Raw genomic sequence first — 16932 nt, forward strand, 5'->3', positions numbered from 1 at the left:
TGGCAGCCTACCGGGGAACAGTGGGTTAACTGCCTTGTTTAGGGGGCAAATGACAGATTTTCTTCACCTTGTCAGCTCAGAGATTCAATACAGCAACCTTTCGGTTACTGGCCCAACGCTCTAACCACTTGGCTACCTGCTGGTTACTAGTCCAACACTCTAAACACTAGGCTACCTGCCGCCCCTACACTCTAACCACTAGGCTACCTGCCGCCCCTACACTCTAACCACTAGGCTACCTGCCGCCCCTACACTCTAACCACTAAGCTACCTGCTGACTTGCAATGACTGTTATATGTGGTTATTTTTTTACCTATAGTTAAATGCTAAATGACTCCAATGTAAATTAAATGTAAATGTGTCACTCTTTGCATTGAGCTGTAATCTGTCCAATCAGATGCCCAGGAGCTGAAGAGGGGGTCAGAGTGTCTCAGAGGTCAGACTGCCCTCTTTGTGCTGATTGGTCTATTGGCATCCATCTGTGCCAACATCGCTCTGAGCGTACTCTGTGAGTAAACATCAATCTCTCTCTCTCTCTGTCTCTTTTTCTCTCTCTCCAACCCAGCACCCCCCTCTCCCTTACTTTCACTCATCATGCCTTCTTTGGCATGCAGAATGGTAACAATAGTTGTGGGAGTTGTGCAATCCAAGAGGAACAAAAGTCCAGAATTGTGAAATTTGTTCCCTCCCAGGACTCTCTCTTTCTCTGGCAGCCCAGGCTGTTTAGTAGTTGTAACACGCTGAGAGCATTCACTATTTTTAAAGAAACACTAACTTGCCCCAATCTGACCTCTCAATTCTGTATATATTCCTCTTTTCATTCTCTCTCTCTCTCTCTCTCTCTCTCTCTCTCTCTCTTTCTCTGACTCTCTCTCTCTCTTTCTCTGACTCTCTCTCTCTCTCTCTCTCTCTCTCTCTCTCTCTCTCTCAGTGTTTAGCAGGCCGTTACCCAGTGTACCCCTGGAGGCAGCATCTCTGACCCTGAAGCTGAACTCTGTTCGAGGACGATATGTCCGTCTCTGTGATGACTACTCCAAACTGGGCCAGAGCTGCTCAAAGACAGGTGAAGCAGGACTAAGTGTAATTCAGAGTGGATAGATACTTTAGATAACTGTCGTTCACTTTTACACTAGTTCACTTTTACACTATTTCACGTAAGAAATGGTGCACTGTAAAGGGGTTGCCGTGAAGTTAACAGTTACTTACAGGCATCTGTCAACTATATATTTTAAATTGATGCGGCACTACTACATACCAGTTAAGTTGGTCCAGCACTCTCACTAAAGGGTGCAACAATACCATGCATACCATGCACCCACTAGTGGTCAAAAGGTTTTTTGGTGCTCCAAGAATACGGTACAGTACTGTATTCTATGGGACGAAATTACAGTACCATTCCAAATACAGCAATCCTTTCCCTGACCACAAAATGTTCCCACAATGCAGCATGATTTACAGTATGCTGCAGTAAAACGTTTCACAGTATTTTACTGTTGATAATACCCCAAATGACCATATCAATTACAGTGTTACTTTACAGTGTGCACTATACAGTATACATAAGACATTAATTCCCCATGCATATTCACTCATCTGTCTGCCTTTGTCCTTTTCATCTTCACCTATTCATCTCTTTTAACTCTCTATTCCTGTTCTCCTCCTCTTCTCTTTCTCCTCTCCTCTTCTCACAGTAAGGAAGTGTAGGGAGTGTCCTGAGGGCTGGATTCATGTAGATGAGAAATGTTACTCCTTCAGCAATGACAAGATGGACTGGCCGAGCAGCAGAGACAGTTGTACTTCCCTGGGCAGCCACCTTACCATCCTGCACAGCAAGAAACAGCATGTAAGATAGTGTCTGTGTGTGTGTGTGTATTTGTGCATGCGAATTCCACGCATTGTAGCCATAACTGTCCTTGCTTGTAGGACGCTCTGGAAAAAGAGGCCCGGAGGATTGGCGGGTTTGACTACCACTTCTGGATTGGCCTATCAGATATAGAGAAGGAAGGGGATTGGAGATGGGTGGACAACACAACACTGACAAACAAGTATGTGAAGCCCAATCGAAATAATCCACTATCACGTGTTATAATAAGAGGGAGGCAAAAAGTTACTTTTCTACACTGTCTCATTCCCTTGCTCCCTTTCTCAATTGTTATTTTCCTTCTTCTTCTTTCATTCTATCCTCTTACTCCCTCTCCCCCTTACCCCCTCTCTTTCTCACCCTCAACCCTTCTGTCTCTCTCTCTCTCTCTCTCCATATCTCTCTCTCTCCTCTCCTCTCTCCCTGTCTCTCTTTCAGGTATTGGAATGAGTATAGCTCTGAGCCTGACAATCACCAGTCAGGAGGATCACATGGGGAAGACTGTGCCACCTTGGACAGCCATTCGCAGACCTGGTTTGACGTGCCGTGTGACAACATCTACAAACGCATTTGTCAGATGGATGCCATCCGGCTAGACTGAATCACAGGACTAAAACGAAGCCATGAACTTCCCGCTCATCTCGATCCACCATCCACGTATTCATGAACAATGGCAATGTTGTCTTAAATAGTTCTGTCTTTCAAGCGATATGAGATGTTTTAGTGCAAATGAAAAGCGCTATAAAAGTGAAATCACAGTTTTTACTGGGAACTGAACTCGGTTATGGATCAGATTTATTCACCTACACTGCCAAGTGTGCGTATTACTTAGTATTTTCTCGGAAACCATAAAGCAAAATGGGACAGGAGAGGTTAAGAGAAGGACTAAGATATCGAACGTCAGGACGAGATGAATGATAGTTTTATGGTATAGGTAGTTTCATGAAAAGTTCATTCCGTACTGAAAATAACAGATGCAAACATCTAGCAAATCTGGCACATTCTGCAAGGAGAATTTAAATTCCTGCACTCAATTTAGTAAATCAGTTACTGCAATCAAGGAGGTAAATGCTCTAATTAACTCTGCTGCTTGCCAAACGGATTGCTGTGATACTTTTGAGCAATCTGCATGCTTTTTGTTTTGTGTGTGACCTGTACAGAAATCTCCAAAATGTACTGTATTGCTGCACTAACCATGAACATGTATTCCTGAGAGTTAATGTGTCAATAAAAACTGTATTTTCAAATGAATTACACTTCCTCTGATGTTTCTTTCTGGTTTGTGTCTGGGTTTTTTCCAGTGTATGTTACATTTTACTGGAAAAAAAATATATGTATATATATATTTTTCTATTGCTTTCTCCTGTGTCTTTGCTCATCCATTGTTTTATTGTTCAATGATGTAGCCTGAAAAATGAATGCGTTTTCATGGTTTTTTTGTAGTTTTTTATACACATTTAAACACATTTATTTGCTGAAATTATGTTTTTTAATTCGTATTTCTAATCTAGAAATCGTATTTTAATTTCTTTAAGACAACACTGTTTCTTACATAATATTTTGCCTTGGTGTTGTACAACAGAGGGTGGGAGGAGGGGAAACTACCAAGTAGTTGAAAGGAGGATAACGGTACACTGCAGGGGAGCGTGATTAGTCCTCTGTTGTTCTCAATCGTGATCAATGATGTTTACTCTCAGGTACGGCCGGATGTTGGGAGGACGTTATTTGCAGATGATGGGACCTTATGGAAGAGGGGAAGAAATGTGCCATACATAGTCAGGAAGGTACAGGAAGCAATCGATGAGGTTGAGCGGTGGGCATTAATGTGGGGATTCAGGTTCTCTGTAGAGAAAACTCAAGACTCTGGGGGTTTTTTTTCAGGAGGAAGGTGGGAGATGAGGAATGCTTGAGGTTCTAGGTTATATGGGAGAAACTTGGAGAGGGTTGGGGCCTTCGTCATGTTCCTTGGGGTATACTTTTCTTCTTCTTCTTTCGTTCTATTATCTTGTTCTCTCTTTTTTGACTGATCTGGGCAGAACACATTGAGAAAGAGGTGGGAAAGTGTAAGAAGGTGCTAAATGTGATGCGCTGTCTGACGGGGAAGGAGTGGGGGGGCTGGGCTTTCCTCATTGAGGTCCATGTATGTTGCATTGATCCGATCTGTAATAGACTATGACAGTATAGGGTATGGTTCGGCAGCCCGGACATCATTGGAAAGGCTAGATGTCATACAGGGACAAGGACTCAGAAAATGTAGTGGTGCGTTTCGGACGTCCCCAGTGGCTGCACTACAGGTGGAGATGGGGGATATGCCATTGCAGATTAGCAGACAGAAGCTGGCAATTAATTATTGGGTCAACCTACAGGGACATGGGATGTCTCATCCTGCGAAAGGGGTTTTACAGGCATGCTGGGAACATGAGAGAAGACAGAATAAGAGCTTTGGGTGGGTGGGTAATATCCAGGCAAAGGAGATGGGACTTTATGGAAGGGAGTTTAGTCCAACGGTAGCTATTCCTGTAAATCCACCACTAGCTACTCTCGCCTCCAGTAGTTGATCTAGAAGTGTTGGAGAGACTACGGAAAGATAGGGCGGGTGCTGATCCATCTGATTTGTTGAAGAGACGTCTTAATACTGTGTTTCAGGATTCTGTGGCCATTTACACAGATGGTTCAAAAGATCCAAGGACAGGAAGTACTGGGTCAGCATTTGTAGTGCAGGAATGTGGGGTGGCAGTCAGGAAACGAATTAGAGATCATCTCGCTGTATATACAGCGGAGCTGATGGCCATACTGTTGGCCTGGCAGTGGGTGGAGGAAGTCAAGCCAGACAGAGTAGTTGCTCTGATTCATGGGCAGTGTTGATGAGTCTCCAGTCATTTAGCTCATGTAGTAGACAAGACCTGCTTTATGAGGAGCAGATAAACAGATAAGACTTACTTGGGTCCCAGTCGATGTGGGGGTGGAGGGGAACGACGCAGTTGATGTACTGGCTAAACAAGCACTTATTAGCGGGGATGTTGATGTTGTAGTTTCAACAAGCCTGATATGGACAGTGATGGTGCAGAGATGGCAGGGACAGTGGAATAGAGATACTAAGGGCAGGCATTTATTTCAAGTACAGAGGAAAGTTGGGGAGGGGAGGACGGTTTTTTTGTACAATATTAAGGGTGGGCCACAGCCAGTTGAATAAGACCTTAAAAGTGATAGGAAAGCATTCAACAGGAAAGTGTGATTATTGTCAGGAAACAGAGACTGTGGAGCATGTATTGCTACAGTGTGGGCAGTATCAGAGGCAAAGAGAGAGGCTGATATCTAGTGTGAGGGAGAAGGGAATACAGAAAATTAGTTTAGATAGTATATTGAGTAGAACGTCATTAGACATAGTCTTAAATATTTGGTTATCTATTTTTAGAGAAACGGGGCTGCCAGATAGGATTTAGTTTCTCCCTGTCTCGGGCCCACACTCCAGTACTCCAGTACAGGAGGTGGCGGCAATGCACCATAACGTTGGATGCAAATCGCCGATAAACCACATCAAAGAAGATACTATTTTGCCACAAGATGGCACTATTTTAAAAGCAACAATCTGGTCTGTTCAGTCCCTTGTCAGTCAAGACAAACACTCCCCTCCTCCTTTTCACGTTTCGCCCAATGAGCAGTGATGTTCTCCTTTGTTGTTAAACGTGCACTGACGGCGGAACTGAGGGATTCGGGGGACAGGCTATCAACTTGAGTTAGCTTACCAATAAGGTAATTTGTTGCTTTTATTTTCTATGGACAAATGTGTAAACTAGTTTTAAATAAAGGTAATCGCATGGTTGCCCGTGCGTCATTTAGCTACGTTAGAGTTGAGTCGGTAGACAACCGAAAAACAGGAAGAGGCCTAACATTACCGCTTTACGGTCATGCCTCGAGCTGTAGTGGTAACGTTAGCAGCAGCTAGCATGACTCCTCATAGTCATGCTGTAGTAAGCTAGCTCTTATGTGCTAGTTTTGCTACAACAGTTGGTCAAACTTTAGCAATCTTTTTAGTTTGATTCTTTGGGCCAGTTTTTAAGTATCGTTTCGATTGTAAATCTACCACAAAGAGCTAGTGAACTAGCTCCCTTCTAGGCTAGCATGCAATCGGTTGTTCATGACTGTGTGACATAAAAAAAATACACAAGACCGTGTGACGTTAGCTAGCCAACTTTACTACTAGTCAGAAAATCGGTCCCTGCCCTGGGACTCAGCATTGAATGAACTTGACTCAAAACCTCCACACTAGGGCCAAGTTTAGTAGGTCGAACGATGCAGATATATTGATCTGACATGATTCCTTATTTTACATGTCAGTCAATATTTTCCACAACATTGTTCCCTAAGCTAGCCTATAGTAGCCGACTAGTTGAGTTTAATAGGCTACATTGTGAAGTAGTAGCTAAGTGTGCAAAGTCATGGTTATCTGACAATGGCATAGAGTGTCCTAGTGCCCAGCCTAGGAAGGTTACTACTACGTAGCTAGCTAGGCTATTTATAAGTAATGTGGTGTCTGGCTATTATTCTCACAAAATAGCACAGTATATCAAATACAAATAGGATAGATCTCAAATTCTCAGTGCTTTTAGTAGGGCCAATTTCATATTCAAATTAAGCTAGGCCTATTTAATTATGTAAAATGATAATCTGTGTTTGTGACTGGCTTTGGCCAGAAGGGTGTTTTTCAAAGCACTTGCCTACACATCAATTTGAGAGGGAAAATTGAATTACTGACTTGGAGTCTTGCCACAAGGGCTATTTGTGTAATTGTTTTGGTTAGACAGAGCTACATGCATACATTAACAGAGCATTGAAGTTGTCTTGCTATTTAAAATAAGCTGATCAGCCTCTTAAATGTAAGATATGCAGTATTAACGGTTCATTGAAGGTCAACAATTGTATTCAAGACAATTTTAAGTCTTCACTTTTTTCCTTTCCTCCCTCCCCTCTCTCCCCCCATTCTCTCACTGTCTTGCATTTTCTGTCATTATTTCTCTTATCCTGATTTCGTCTTTCTCCTACTCACTTCTGTTTGCCTTCTGTCTTTTTTGCTAGTTCTCTCTCTTGCCTTCTGTCTTTTTTGCTAGTTCTCTCTCTTGCACACTCTCTCTCACTCTGTCTCTCTATCTCTCAGATGGAGGTAGAGCAGCTCCTCTCTCTCTCAGGCCCGGCGTTGGCCCAGGCAATAAGTTCTCTGCTGGAGACACCAGGCCTCTACGTGTTCTCAGACATCCTTGAGCTGCCCAACGTCAGAGAGGTAACACACACACAAACGAGCACACAGTCACAGCTGACCTCAAGGCACAGCTCTCACTGGAGGTGGTATAGCTAGAGACCCTAACAAGCCCCCTCTATCTGTCCCCCCACCCACTTTCTTCTCCTACTCTACCCCAAGCTGGAGACAGGCCCGCACGCTCCAGTGTATCAGCTACTCAACCTCTTCGCCTATGGAACCTACTGTGACTATAAAGGTACGAGCGTGGCAGGCAGCGGTGCTGTGTGAATAAGTCATGTAGTGGCCCTGGAGCTGTTTTATTATTAGCAGTATTTCTCTCCCTGCTCATCGGCCCTGCAGGCCAGGCAACTCATCAATGTTGTAGGTTGTCACAGCCCCCGATCATTTACAGAGTCAACCACAAGACTTTATTTGACCCTATACGAGGAGCCAAGTGACAATGTTTGGCACGGCAGAGGTTGCGTCCCCAATAACCTCTCCTTTCTCAAGAAGTATGCACTTGTTCACTTTCCTTCGGGGATTTGGAATTAAAGAACTGGTATATGGAAACTCCCGCTAGCATTCCTGGTGGAAAAAAATGGGGTCCCCAGAACTTCTGGTGGAAGAAATGGGGTGCCCGCCGAAACAGTTGACTATCACTGCTTTAGCCTGCCTACACCAATCCAATGCTTTTACATTTGTGGGGAATAGGGAACAAGTGCACACTTTAGGAGGAAGGTGAGCTCATTGGGACTCAACCAGGGACAGACTTCTCTGACGTTTTGTTAGACATTCGTAGTGGTTGTAATTTGTTGCATTTTCACAAACTGCCAAATGAAATCCTGAATACCCTTTGAAATACCGGAATATGCAAAGGACTTGTCATTCTTTAGCAACACATTTATGTAACAAGACTTCATAAGAGACGAGCAAAACGGAAGAGAGAAATACAAATCTTGTTATGTCAACACATACCGTATTCACTTTCATAGTGCTTTTTAGAATTGCAAAATGGAGCACAGAGGAATACTCAAGTTTTTTTTTTTAAAGCATCCACATGCGCAGGCTCACACACACACTCAAATTATTTTTCATTGTATTCCCTTGTGTAATTCAGCAGGCAGCAGCAGTTTCTGCCTGGACAGGAGCCTGTACGCTTGTTTGTACGGATGTTTCCCTGTCATAATGTGTCCCTTTTCTGTTGCTCTTTCGCTGTCTTGTTTCTTTTCCTTGTCTGTTTGTGGTATGTTAATTCTTTCAGAGAGGGCAGCCTCTCTCCCAGAGTTGACCCCAGCCCAGAGGAACAAACTCCGTCACCTCTCCATCATCAGTCTGGCATCTAATCTCAAGGTAGAGTTCCACACATTCATCTGGTTTTAAATTCCTTACCCTGCTAGATTTAGTACGCTCAATGGGGGTCACTCACATTATAATTGTAGAATAATTTAGAATGATATGTAATATAATGATAGCCATCATCCGTTTTCCATTTAATCTGAAGGTAACGCTCTCTGGATTTATCTTGTCTAGTTTTTCTGTGTATTTTGTTATTAAATGATGGCCGGTCGAAAAATAATTATGGCAGTGTTTCCATGGACTCTAATGGCCTACCTACAACGGTAGTTCTAACAATACTCAGCAAGCTTCAGTGCCCAAAATAGCAAGCAATTTGCTCAACTTTTATTTTGATGATGTGGTTATGAGACAACTTGCTTTGTAACTCTGACACATGGACAAGATAAATGACTCTGTGTTGTGAAGGACTTTAAGAGCCTGTCTGTGATGTGGTTTAATTTTTATTTATATCACAAAGATGAGAATGATAGCGGCTGAGATTGAAATCATTATGAGATACTGGCTAGATACTGTGTTAAGTATTCTGTCCTTTCTTCTCTGAGCTCTGTCTCTCTATGTGTTTGTTGCTCCCTGTTGTCTATTCATCTAACTCTCATTTCGAGCCCATCCACATTTCATTTTTTTATTTTTTTTTACTCCCTCTGCCGTCTCTCTTCCTACCTTGCTTTCACCCATATCTCATTTTCTCCACTCTCCCCAATAAATAATTGATTGATTCATTTCTCTCTTTCTCTATTACTCTCCCTTCTCCCTCCCTCCCCCATTTCTCTCTGGTATTTCTCTTCCCGTCTTATTTTTGATACTGTCATAAGTATAAGTATGCCACATTGAACCTCTGTATGGGCACACCTTAACGCACAGATTCACCCGTTCAAATGTTATATCGTTATACCTCTGTGCGATGTTCTGTTGATTCCCGGGGTCATTTCAGGTTTTCGTGTGTATCTCAGTTATTTGCCGGCTGTATTTCTGTCTGCTTTAACGGCGAATAGCTCTGATGCATGTGAAAACATGACATGACCCCGGGAATCGACAGAACATTGCTCAGAGATGCACAAAAAAATATTCAAAATGGGTGAATCTATCCTTGAATTGCCCAATAAAGACTTGTTAAAGCCCCATCACTCTGTCTAATAAATCACTGTTTATTTAATGAAAATAACTACAAAATACATGTTTTATAATTTATTTCCCCGAGCCTCCTTTGGCCCTTGAAATGCTCAGTTTGATCGTGTGGGCTTTAGGAAACAAATTTGAAGATTTACATACACCGCCCTGATTGGCTGATAAGATGGTCTAGAGCCCACTCCCTTACCCAGATGAACAGTCATTGGTCTATATAATCATATCACAATGTGACATCATGATGTGGCCCAAAGAAAATCCATCCCACCTGAACAGGCTGAAATTCCAAGCATTTTTTTCAAACAGCTTTTATACAAAGGCCATCATCATTTTCACAATTTCTGAATTTCTGACCTCATAGTACGGAAATATATAAATAAATAAAAGTTACATCCATTTTTTTTTACTGCACTGCCCCTTTAAAACTTTAAACTCCCCTCTATCTCTGGTAGCTATTTTGATATAATGGTTTTGTACATTTATGTTGACCCGCCCTCCCTTCCTATACCCCTCTCTCTTACCTTTCCATTCCTCACTCTTACATCATCTCTTCTCTCTCCTCACTGAAGTAATAAAGAGCATCTCAAATTCACCATATTTCTCTCTCCCTCTCTGTACCAGATAGAAGAATTTGACATTCTCTCTTGCCCTCTCTCTGTCCCCACCACCCTCGCTTGACTCCCTCCTCACTAACGTCATAAAGAGCATCTAAAATTCAACATCTCTCTCTCCCTGTGCCTGTTCACTTCTATTGACCCAACATAATATAATTTGACATTCTCTGTCTCCCTCTTCCCCCAGTGCCTGCCCTACTCCCTGCTCCTGCAGCAGCTGGAGCTGAAGAACGTGCGGGAGCTGGAGGACCTGCTGATTGAGGCGGTCTACTGTGACATCATTCAGGGCAAGCTGGACCAGAGGAACCAGCAGGTGGAGGTGGACTGCAGCGTGGGCCGAGACCTGGGGCCCAATGAGCTGCCCAACATAGCCAACACACTGCAGGAGTGGTTAGTTAGTGATATGTGTGTGCGAAGAGCGGTGCTAGAAGTGCCATTTCAGTTTACTTCATGAATTGAAATGGTATTGACTCCAACCCAGCTGTGTGTGTGTGTGTGTGTGTGTGTGTGTGTGTGTGTGTGTGTGTGTGTGTCCCACCCACCCACACAAAGTTAAACTTTATTTATAGAACACATTTCTTACAGTGGATGCATAATAATGACCAATACGCTTTTTAAACGAGACAAATTCAAATAGTAAACAATAAAATAACAGTGGACATGATAGATGCAATAAATAAGATGTATAGAATGGGATATAAAATAGATAGTATGATCATTCATATCAGTGTCTAAATAATCTGTCTCTCTCAGGTGTTCAGGGTGTGAGGCGGTCCTGTGTGGGATCGAGGAGCAGGTAACCAGAGCCAACCAATACAGAGAGAGCCAGCTGAAGGTCAAAGTTCAGGTGGAGACAGAGGTTAGTACCAGTAGCCACTTTTCTCTGGGTAGAGTCAAATATGATCTATTATGTTGACAAGATAGTCGAGTGACAGCTCTAACAATGGAAATACATGTTCTCAAAGATGGAAGGCAGGCAGGAGGAGGCGAGATCAGGTGGGTCCATTCTAGCTAATGAGAGGGCAGATGCGCGTATCAACAACAGGCACAACTCCGTTATAAAGTCGTTTTGCCACATACTGAAATGCCATGTGTATCCACTTACATCAGTGCATTCGTAACAACTTAACCATTACAATAGCAAATTAGCAATTAAATGTTTTGTTGGCCAAAATTAACCTCAATACAAGAATTCCTCACTTTGTGGTCATATTTTCGTGGACAGGTTTTGGCTGGAGTAAACACTCACGCTAGAGGTGAAGCCATAAGCCAAACGAATACTCATTACTCAATTACCTATTTCAGTGTCCAATTTAGAGCTCTGTCCAGTGTCTTTATTGAGGCTGTGGGCCACAGGTGGCTTTTCTGTCCTCCTGAGTCGGTCTTCTACAGCTTGAGGTAGAAGTTACTCTCTAACCTCTTCATATTAGAAAAAATAACAACACCTTAAGCTTTTCACATTACTGAGACAAACTAGTGCCAGGCTGTATTGGGTCTGGCCTGATTATGCATCCACAATAGCTGCTGGAAAGGACCTTGTAAGAAGAAAATATCCAAGCCGGCCCAGTACATTCCGAGTCGGCCTTAGTTTGAATCAGGCTCATCTGTTCTAACTTCATTAGTTTACCTTTCCTTATCTCTCTCTCTCTCAGGTGTCAAACCTCCAGAAAACGCTAAAGGCCAGCTCCGCCTCGCCGTCGTCCGGCCCCGCCGCCGCTGGAGCCGCATCCAATCAGGATGCAGACCAGCCGGCCGAGCCACGAGACCCCGCCTCCTCTCAAGAACCACGGCAACCGGGCAAGAAGAGTTCAAAGGTCAAAGGGTATGTAGGTCAATCCCATATTTCCATTGTTTTATTTATTTTATAGGCGTTACCATTTGATGTTGGTGGGCTATCCTCAGGGTCTTGTTCATTTGGGCAAGAAACAGAAACAATTTTTTTAACATTTCGCATCAAACCCCAAAAATAAGGTAATACCAGGTAATACCTGTTTCAGTCCTAGGTGCCTTTTGAGCATGACCTCGTCCTTCCAGGGTCACGACAGAGGTGTGGTTCAAGCCGAGGCAAGAAGAAACATTTGTGTGTTGCAAAAAAACATTCCAATCGCTTCAGATGAATTCAAATGGCACGGAGTTGATTACGCAACCACTGCGTTTCATGTCATTTCGCAGCGTCTTCAACACAGTAATATTTTGGTCGTTTTTTTTACAACAAACATCCATTTAAACGCCAGCTGCCAGTGGAAGTGGGAATAGTGACTGTGTGTGTGTGTAGCGTATCTTCATTAGCCAGAGAGGCTGTGCTTTGTAGAGGTACTCACAGCGCTACCTGGGACCCTCTCTCTTCTGGGCCAATTACAACACTAAATCCTCATCTGTCCTGGATTTAAAAAAATGTCACTGAAGTGAATAAAATTTTAAAAAAAAAAGAAGTTTCAGGTGCTAAAAGGAAATGTTTATTTATTTTTTATTACATGACAGGATGAATTTTTCTGTTCCAGTTAAAGGAGTGATTATGATTCACTTACAGGGTGACAGGAAGTGGTAGGAGAGTAGTACAGTAATATAGTCATTTGTTTGCCAACATTTTAATCGAAACACCCCTGCAATAATATGTGGCAAAATGAGTTAAACCAAAGGTGAAAAAGGACATCATAAACAGACCTTGTTCATAACTGTGTTGTGTTACAACTATCGTAAAACTTGAACTAAAACAGCCAGGAACTTATTTGCTTGATTTGGGAAATTGCCCAGGGACGTACAGTTGTAGCCGGAAGTTTACATGCACTTAGGTTGGAGTCATTAAAACTCGTTTTTCAACCACTCCACAAATTTCCTGTTAGCAAACTATAGTTTTGGCAAGTCGGTTAGGACATCTTCTTTGTGCATGACACAAGTAATTTTTCCAACAATTGTTTACAGACAGATTATTTCACTTATAATTCACTGTATCACAATTCCAGTGGGTCAGAAGTTTACATACACTAAGTTGACTGTGCCTTTAAACAGCTTGGAAAATTCCAGAAAATGATGTCATGGCTTTAGAAGCTTCTGATAGGCTAATTGACATAATTTGAGTCAATTGGAGGTGTACCTGTGGATGTATTTCAAGGCCTACCTTCAAACTCAGTGCCTCTTTGCTTGACATCATGGGAAAATCAAAATAAATCAGCCAAGACCTCAGAAAAACAATTGTAGACCTCCACAAGTCTGGTTCATCCTTAGGAGCGATTTCCAAACGCCTGAAGGTACCACATTCATCTGTACAAACAATAGTACGCAAGTATAAACACCATGGGACCACGCAGCCGTCACACCGCTCAGGAAGGAGATGCGTGCTGTCTCATAGAGATGAACGTACTTCAGTGCGAAAAATGCAAATCAATCCCAGAACAACAGCAAAGAACCTTGTAAAGATGCTGGTCCGATATCAACATAACCTGAAAGGCCGCTCAACAAGGAAAAAGCCACTGCTCCAAAACCACCATAAAAAAAGCCAGACTACGGTTTGCAACTGCACATGGGGACAAAGATCGTACTTTTTGGAGAAATGTCCTCTGGTCTGATGAAAAAAAATATATAATAGTTTGGCCATAGTTACCATTGTTATGTTTGGAGGAAAAGGTGGAGGCTTGCAAGCCGAAGAACACCATCCCAACCGTGAAGCACAGGGGTGGCAGCATCATGTTGTGTGGATACTTTGCTGCAGGAGGGACTGGTGCACTTCACAAAATAGATGGCATCATGAGGGAGGAAAATTGTGTAGAAATATTGAATCAACATCATTCAGGAAGTTAAAGCTTGGTCGTAAAGTGGACAATGACCCCAAGCATACTTCCAAAGTTGTGGAAAAATGGCTTAAGGACAACAAAGTAAAGGAATTAGAGTGGCCATCACAAAGCCCTGACCTCAATGCTATAGATAATTTGTGGGCAGAATTAAAGATGTGTGTGTGAGCAAGAAGGCCTACAAACCTGACTCAGTTACACCATCTCTGTCAGGGGGAATGGGCCAAAATTCACCCAACTTATTGTGGGAAGCTTGTGGAAGGCTACCTGAAACGTTTGACCCAAGTTAAACAATTTAAAGCCAATGCTACCAAATACTAATTGAGTGTATGTAAACTTTTGACCCACTGGGATCATTTCTCTCTACTATTATTCTGACATTTCACATTCTTAAAATTAAAGTGGTGATCCTAACTGGCCTCAGACAGGGAATTTTTACTAGGATTAAATGTCAGGAATTGTGAAAAAACTGAGTTTAAATGTATTTGGCTGAGGTGTCTGTAAACTTCCAGACTTCAACTGTATACTCCAAAGCAGGATCAATGAGTTAGCCAGAATATTTAACTAATTCATCCAGCGCCCTACACTACGAATCTGGTTTGAGGAATTGCCAACTCGGGATAACCGGTGACACGAATGTGGCTATATTTCTATAGCCAAGAATCCTTCAGAACTAACCTGCTCTGTGGCAGACTAACTCGGGGCTAACTCCTTTTATTTGAATATATTGTCTGAGCCGTGAGTTTTAAGGACCAATGAAATCACATTGCGTCGTCACCCCCTTCATTTGCTGAAGACGACTGATTTAAATATTTTATTAATCAACTTTTTTTCTGTACATTTAAAAAAAATGTTAAAATACCTATCACAGGACACATTTAGTAATGACAGAATGCATTTGAAACTTCACGCACAATAAAACATTTGTACGACTTAATCCAAATATGTTACCGAGTAAAAGGCTCTAGTTGTTTGATAAGCACACCAAAGACGGCATTACGATACGTAATAAAAGGAAGACGGCACTTCTAACAGCCTATTCCCCCACCATAGCCTGCTAAATTTGCAAGATAACTTTTCTTTCATTCTGATTTCGACACAACTGAAAATGTGACACCGACTAGCCCATGGATAGATGTTTCAGCGTTCAGTTCTTAGTAACGAGTTCGCCGTTCGACATGAACAAGCTCAGCTCGGGTAAGCGGCGGGTGCGCGATCAATATCCACCTTGCAACTTCGTAACATGGATAAAGCCTGAGCTGGAAGGGGAAGCTAACTGAAGCTGACTAGCTTTATAAAACCCGGAGTAGATCTAGCTTGTACCGTAGTATACCCCTCTTGTACAGGATGCGAACAGGTGACTGGCGGTTCGACGTCAAGCTGACGTCATCCTCGTACCCCTCTTCTGTTTATTGAAAACAGGCGTGTATTGGAGATAAGCCTTTAAATGCCGTTTGAAGTGGGGACTGTGGACATGCTCTACCTGTTATATAATACCCTGATTTGCTCCGACCTGTAGATTTGATTCAGACATGAAATGAGTGGGGAGACGGAGACGGGGAGATTAAGATTAGCGGTGGGGTCGGGATTAATACACCGGTTGGGTTGGTGTATGTGTTCTGCAGGCAGTAGTCTTACACACTAGACCAGCCACAGGCATGCATGTATTTGTAATAAAAAAAACGATTTTGTGATTTAGGGGACTTTTTTTCCCCCCACTGACATGTAGGGATCAACCATGTAAACTATTGTTTCTCAAACTCGGTCCTGGGGACCCCCCAAGAGGTACATGTTTTAGTTTTTTTTGCCCTAGCACTACATTCAAATAATCAAAGCTTACTGATGCGTTTGGGAAAACACTGATCTAGCTCGTGCAGTGAGCGAAATTACCTCGGAGCCTTCGCGAGAAATGACACTGTGACACCCGCCCGAGTCTGTTAGAGACCGGCGTTTATTTGCTACAATGTGAAGCGATACCCGGGCCTTTATAAGAAACAGGCGCTTGTCGGGGACATCATCTTCGGGTAATGTAATAACTGTTGTCTGTTTTGTTTTTGTCTCAGGCTCCGTGGAAGTGGGAAGATCTGGTCCAAGTCCAACTGAAGGCAGAGAGACCCCGCTGATCCACTGTCAGATGCACGGACTGAGACACAGGTTGACAGACACATAGACGCACACAGACTCATAGACCGATAATGTGACCCAGGCACAGACAGACACTGAGATTAACACACACGTTCACACATCCTTGCACGCACGGAAACACACACATACATATATACAGACACCGAGTCCGACAGACACACTGTCAGTGAGTGACCGACTTGACACCCATTCTGATAGGTGTGTACACACAACCAGACGGACTATCTGCACTGTGTATATACACAGACCCAAACCCATTCTAACATGTACACAGAGAGAGAGAGACAGAGAATAATCTGCTCTGGGCAGAGCTTTGCTGCTGTCAGGAGAAGCAGCGCCACGGGCACTGAAACCGAATGTGTGTATTTGATGTATTCTATTGTGGTACACTTTTTGTTTGTTTGTATTTTTTTTCTGCTGAGGATTGAGTTGAGACGTGTATAAAATCAGGATATGAATTGTTGGTAATAAATTGAACCCCCTCTATTCATTTAGTATCAGTCTGTGTTACTGTTTTTTTTGTGCATACTTCAAAGTGCAACTGGAGGTTGCATCACTAGCTAAATGTTAACTCACAGAAGGGGGATATATCTGTGTTAGGTCAGACCCTTAATTAGGTTATCCCCAAAGATACTAATATATTAGAGTGCTGGAACTACCCCTGTGATCAGTTGGCTTGGTTACACACACACACACCTCATTTTCCCTGTCACATACACGCATCAGACACACACACAGGGCGTTCATATTTGATATCGCTACATTTTGCCCAAAGCTTCTATTTCACTGTCAAAATTGCCTGTCTGG

General features: G+C 42.8%; 2 protein-coding genes across 3 annotated transcripts in view; both read left to right on the plus strand.

Moving 5' to 3' along the window:
- LOC139394370 (galactose-specific lectin nattectin-like) overlaps positions 1-3112 on the plus strand; it is a 4009-nt gene extending 897 nt beyond the window's left edge. Inside the window, exons 2-6 of the mRNA XM_071142425.1 lie at positions 398-508; positions 932-1063; positions 1692-1843; positions 1924-2045; positions 2300-3112. Coding sequence (XP_070998526.1) covers positions 398-508; positions 932-1063; positions 1692-1843; positions 1924-2045; positions 2300-2462 — 680 coding nt within the window. The 3' untranslated portion in view covers positions 2463-3112. The remainder of the gene's footprint in view (positions 1-397; positions 509-931; positions 1064-1691; positions 1844-1923; positions 2046-2299) is intronic.
- Positions 3113-5516: 2404 nt separating this feature from the next.
- LOC139394379 (COP9 signalosome complex subunit 7a-like) lies at positions 5517-16619 on the plus strand. 2 transcript variants are annotated; one of them, XM_071142436.1, is made up of 8 exons: positions 5517-5614; positions 7017-7139; positions 7278-7353; positions 8359-8447; positions 10380-10582; positions 10946-11051; positions 11845-12014; positions 16044-16619. In XM_071142436.1, the coding sequence occupies exons 2-8, from the start codon at positions 7017-7019 to the stop codon at positions 16081-16083; spliced, it is 807 nt and encodes a 268-aa protein (XP_070998537.1). In that variant the 5' UTR covers positions 5517-5614; the 3' UTR covers positions 16084-16619. The 2 variants fall into 2 exon arrangements, with proteins under 2 accessions (XP_070998537.1, XP_070998543.1); XM_071142442.1 differs by having other exon boundaries at positions 5543-5614; positions 6938-7139.
- Positions 16620-16932: the final 313 nt, after the last annotated feature.

Source organism: Oncorhynchus clarkii, chromosome 3 (genome assembly GCF_045791955.1).
Source record: "Oncorhynchus clarkii lewisi isolate Uvic-CL-2024 chromosome 3, UVic_Ocla_1.0, whole genome shotgun sequence".
Lineage (NCBI taxonomy): Eukaryota > Metazoa > Chordata > Actinopteri > Salmoniformes > Salmonidae > Oncorhynchus > Oncorhynchus clarkii.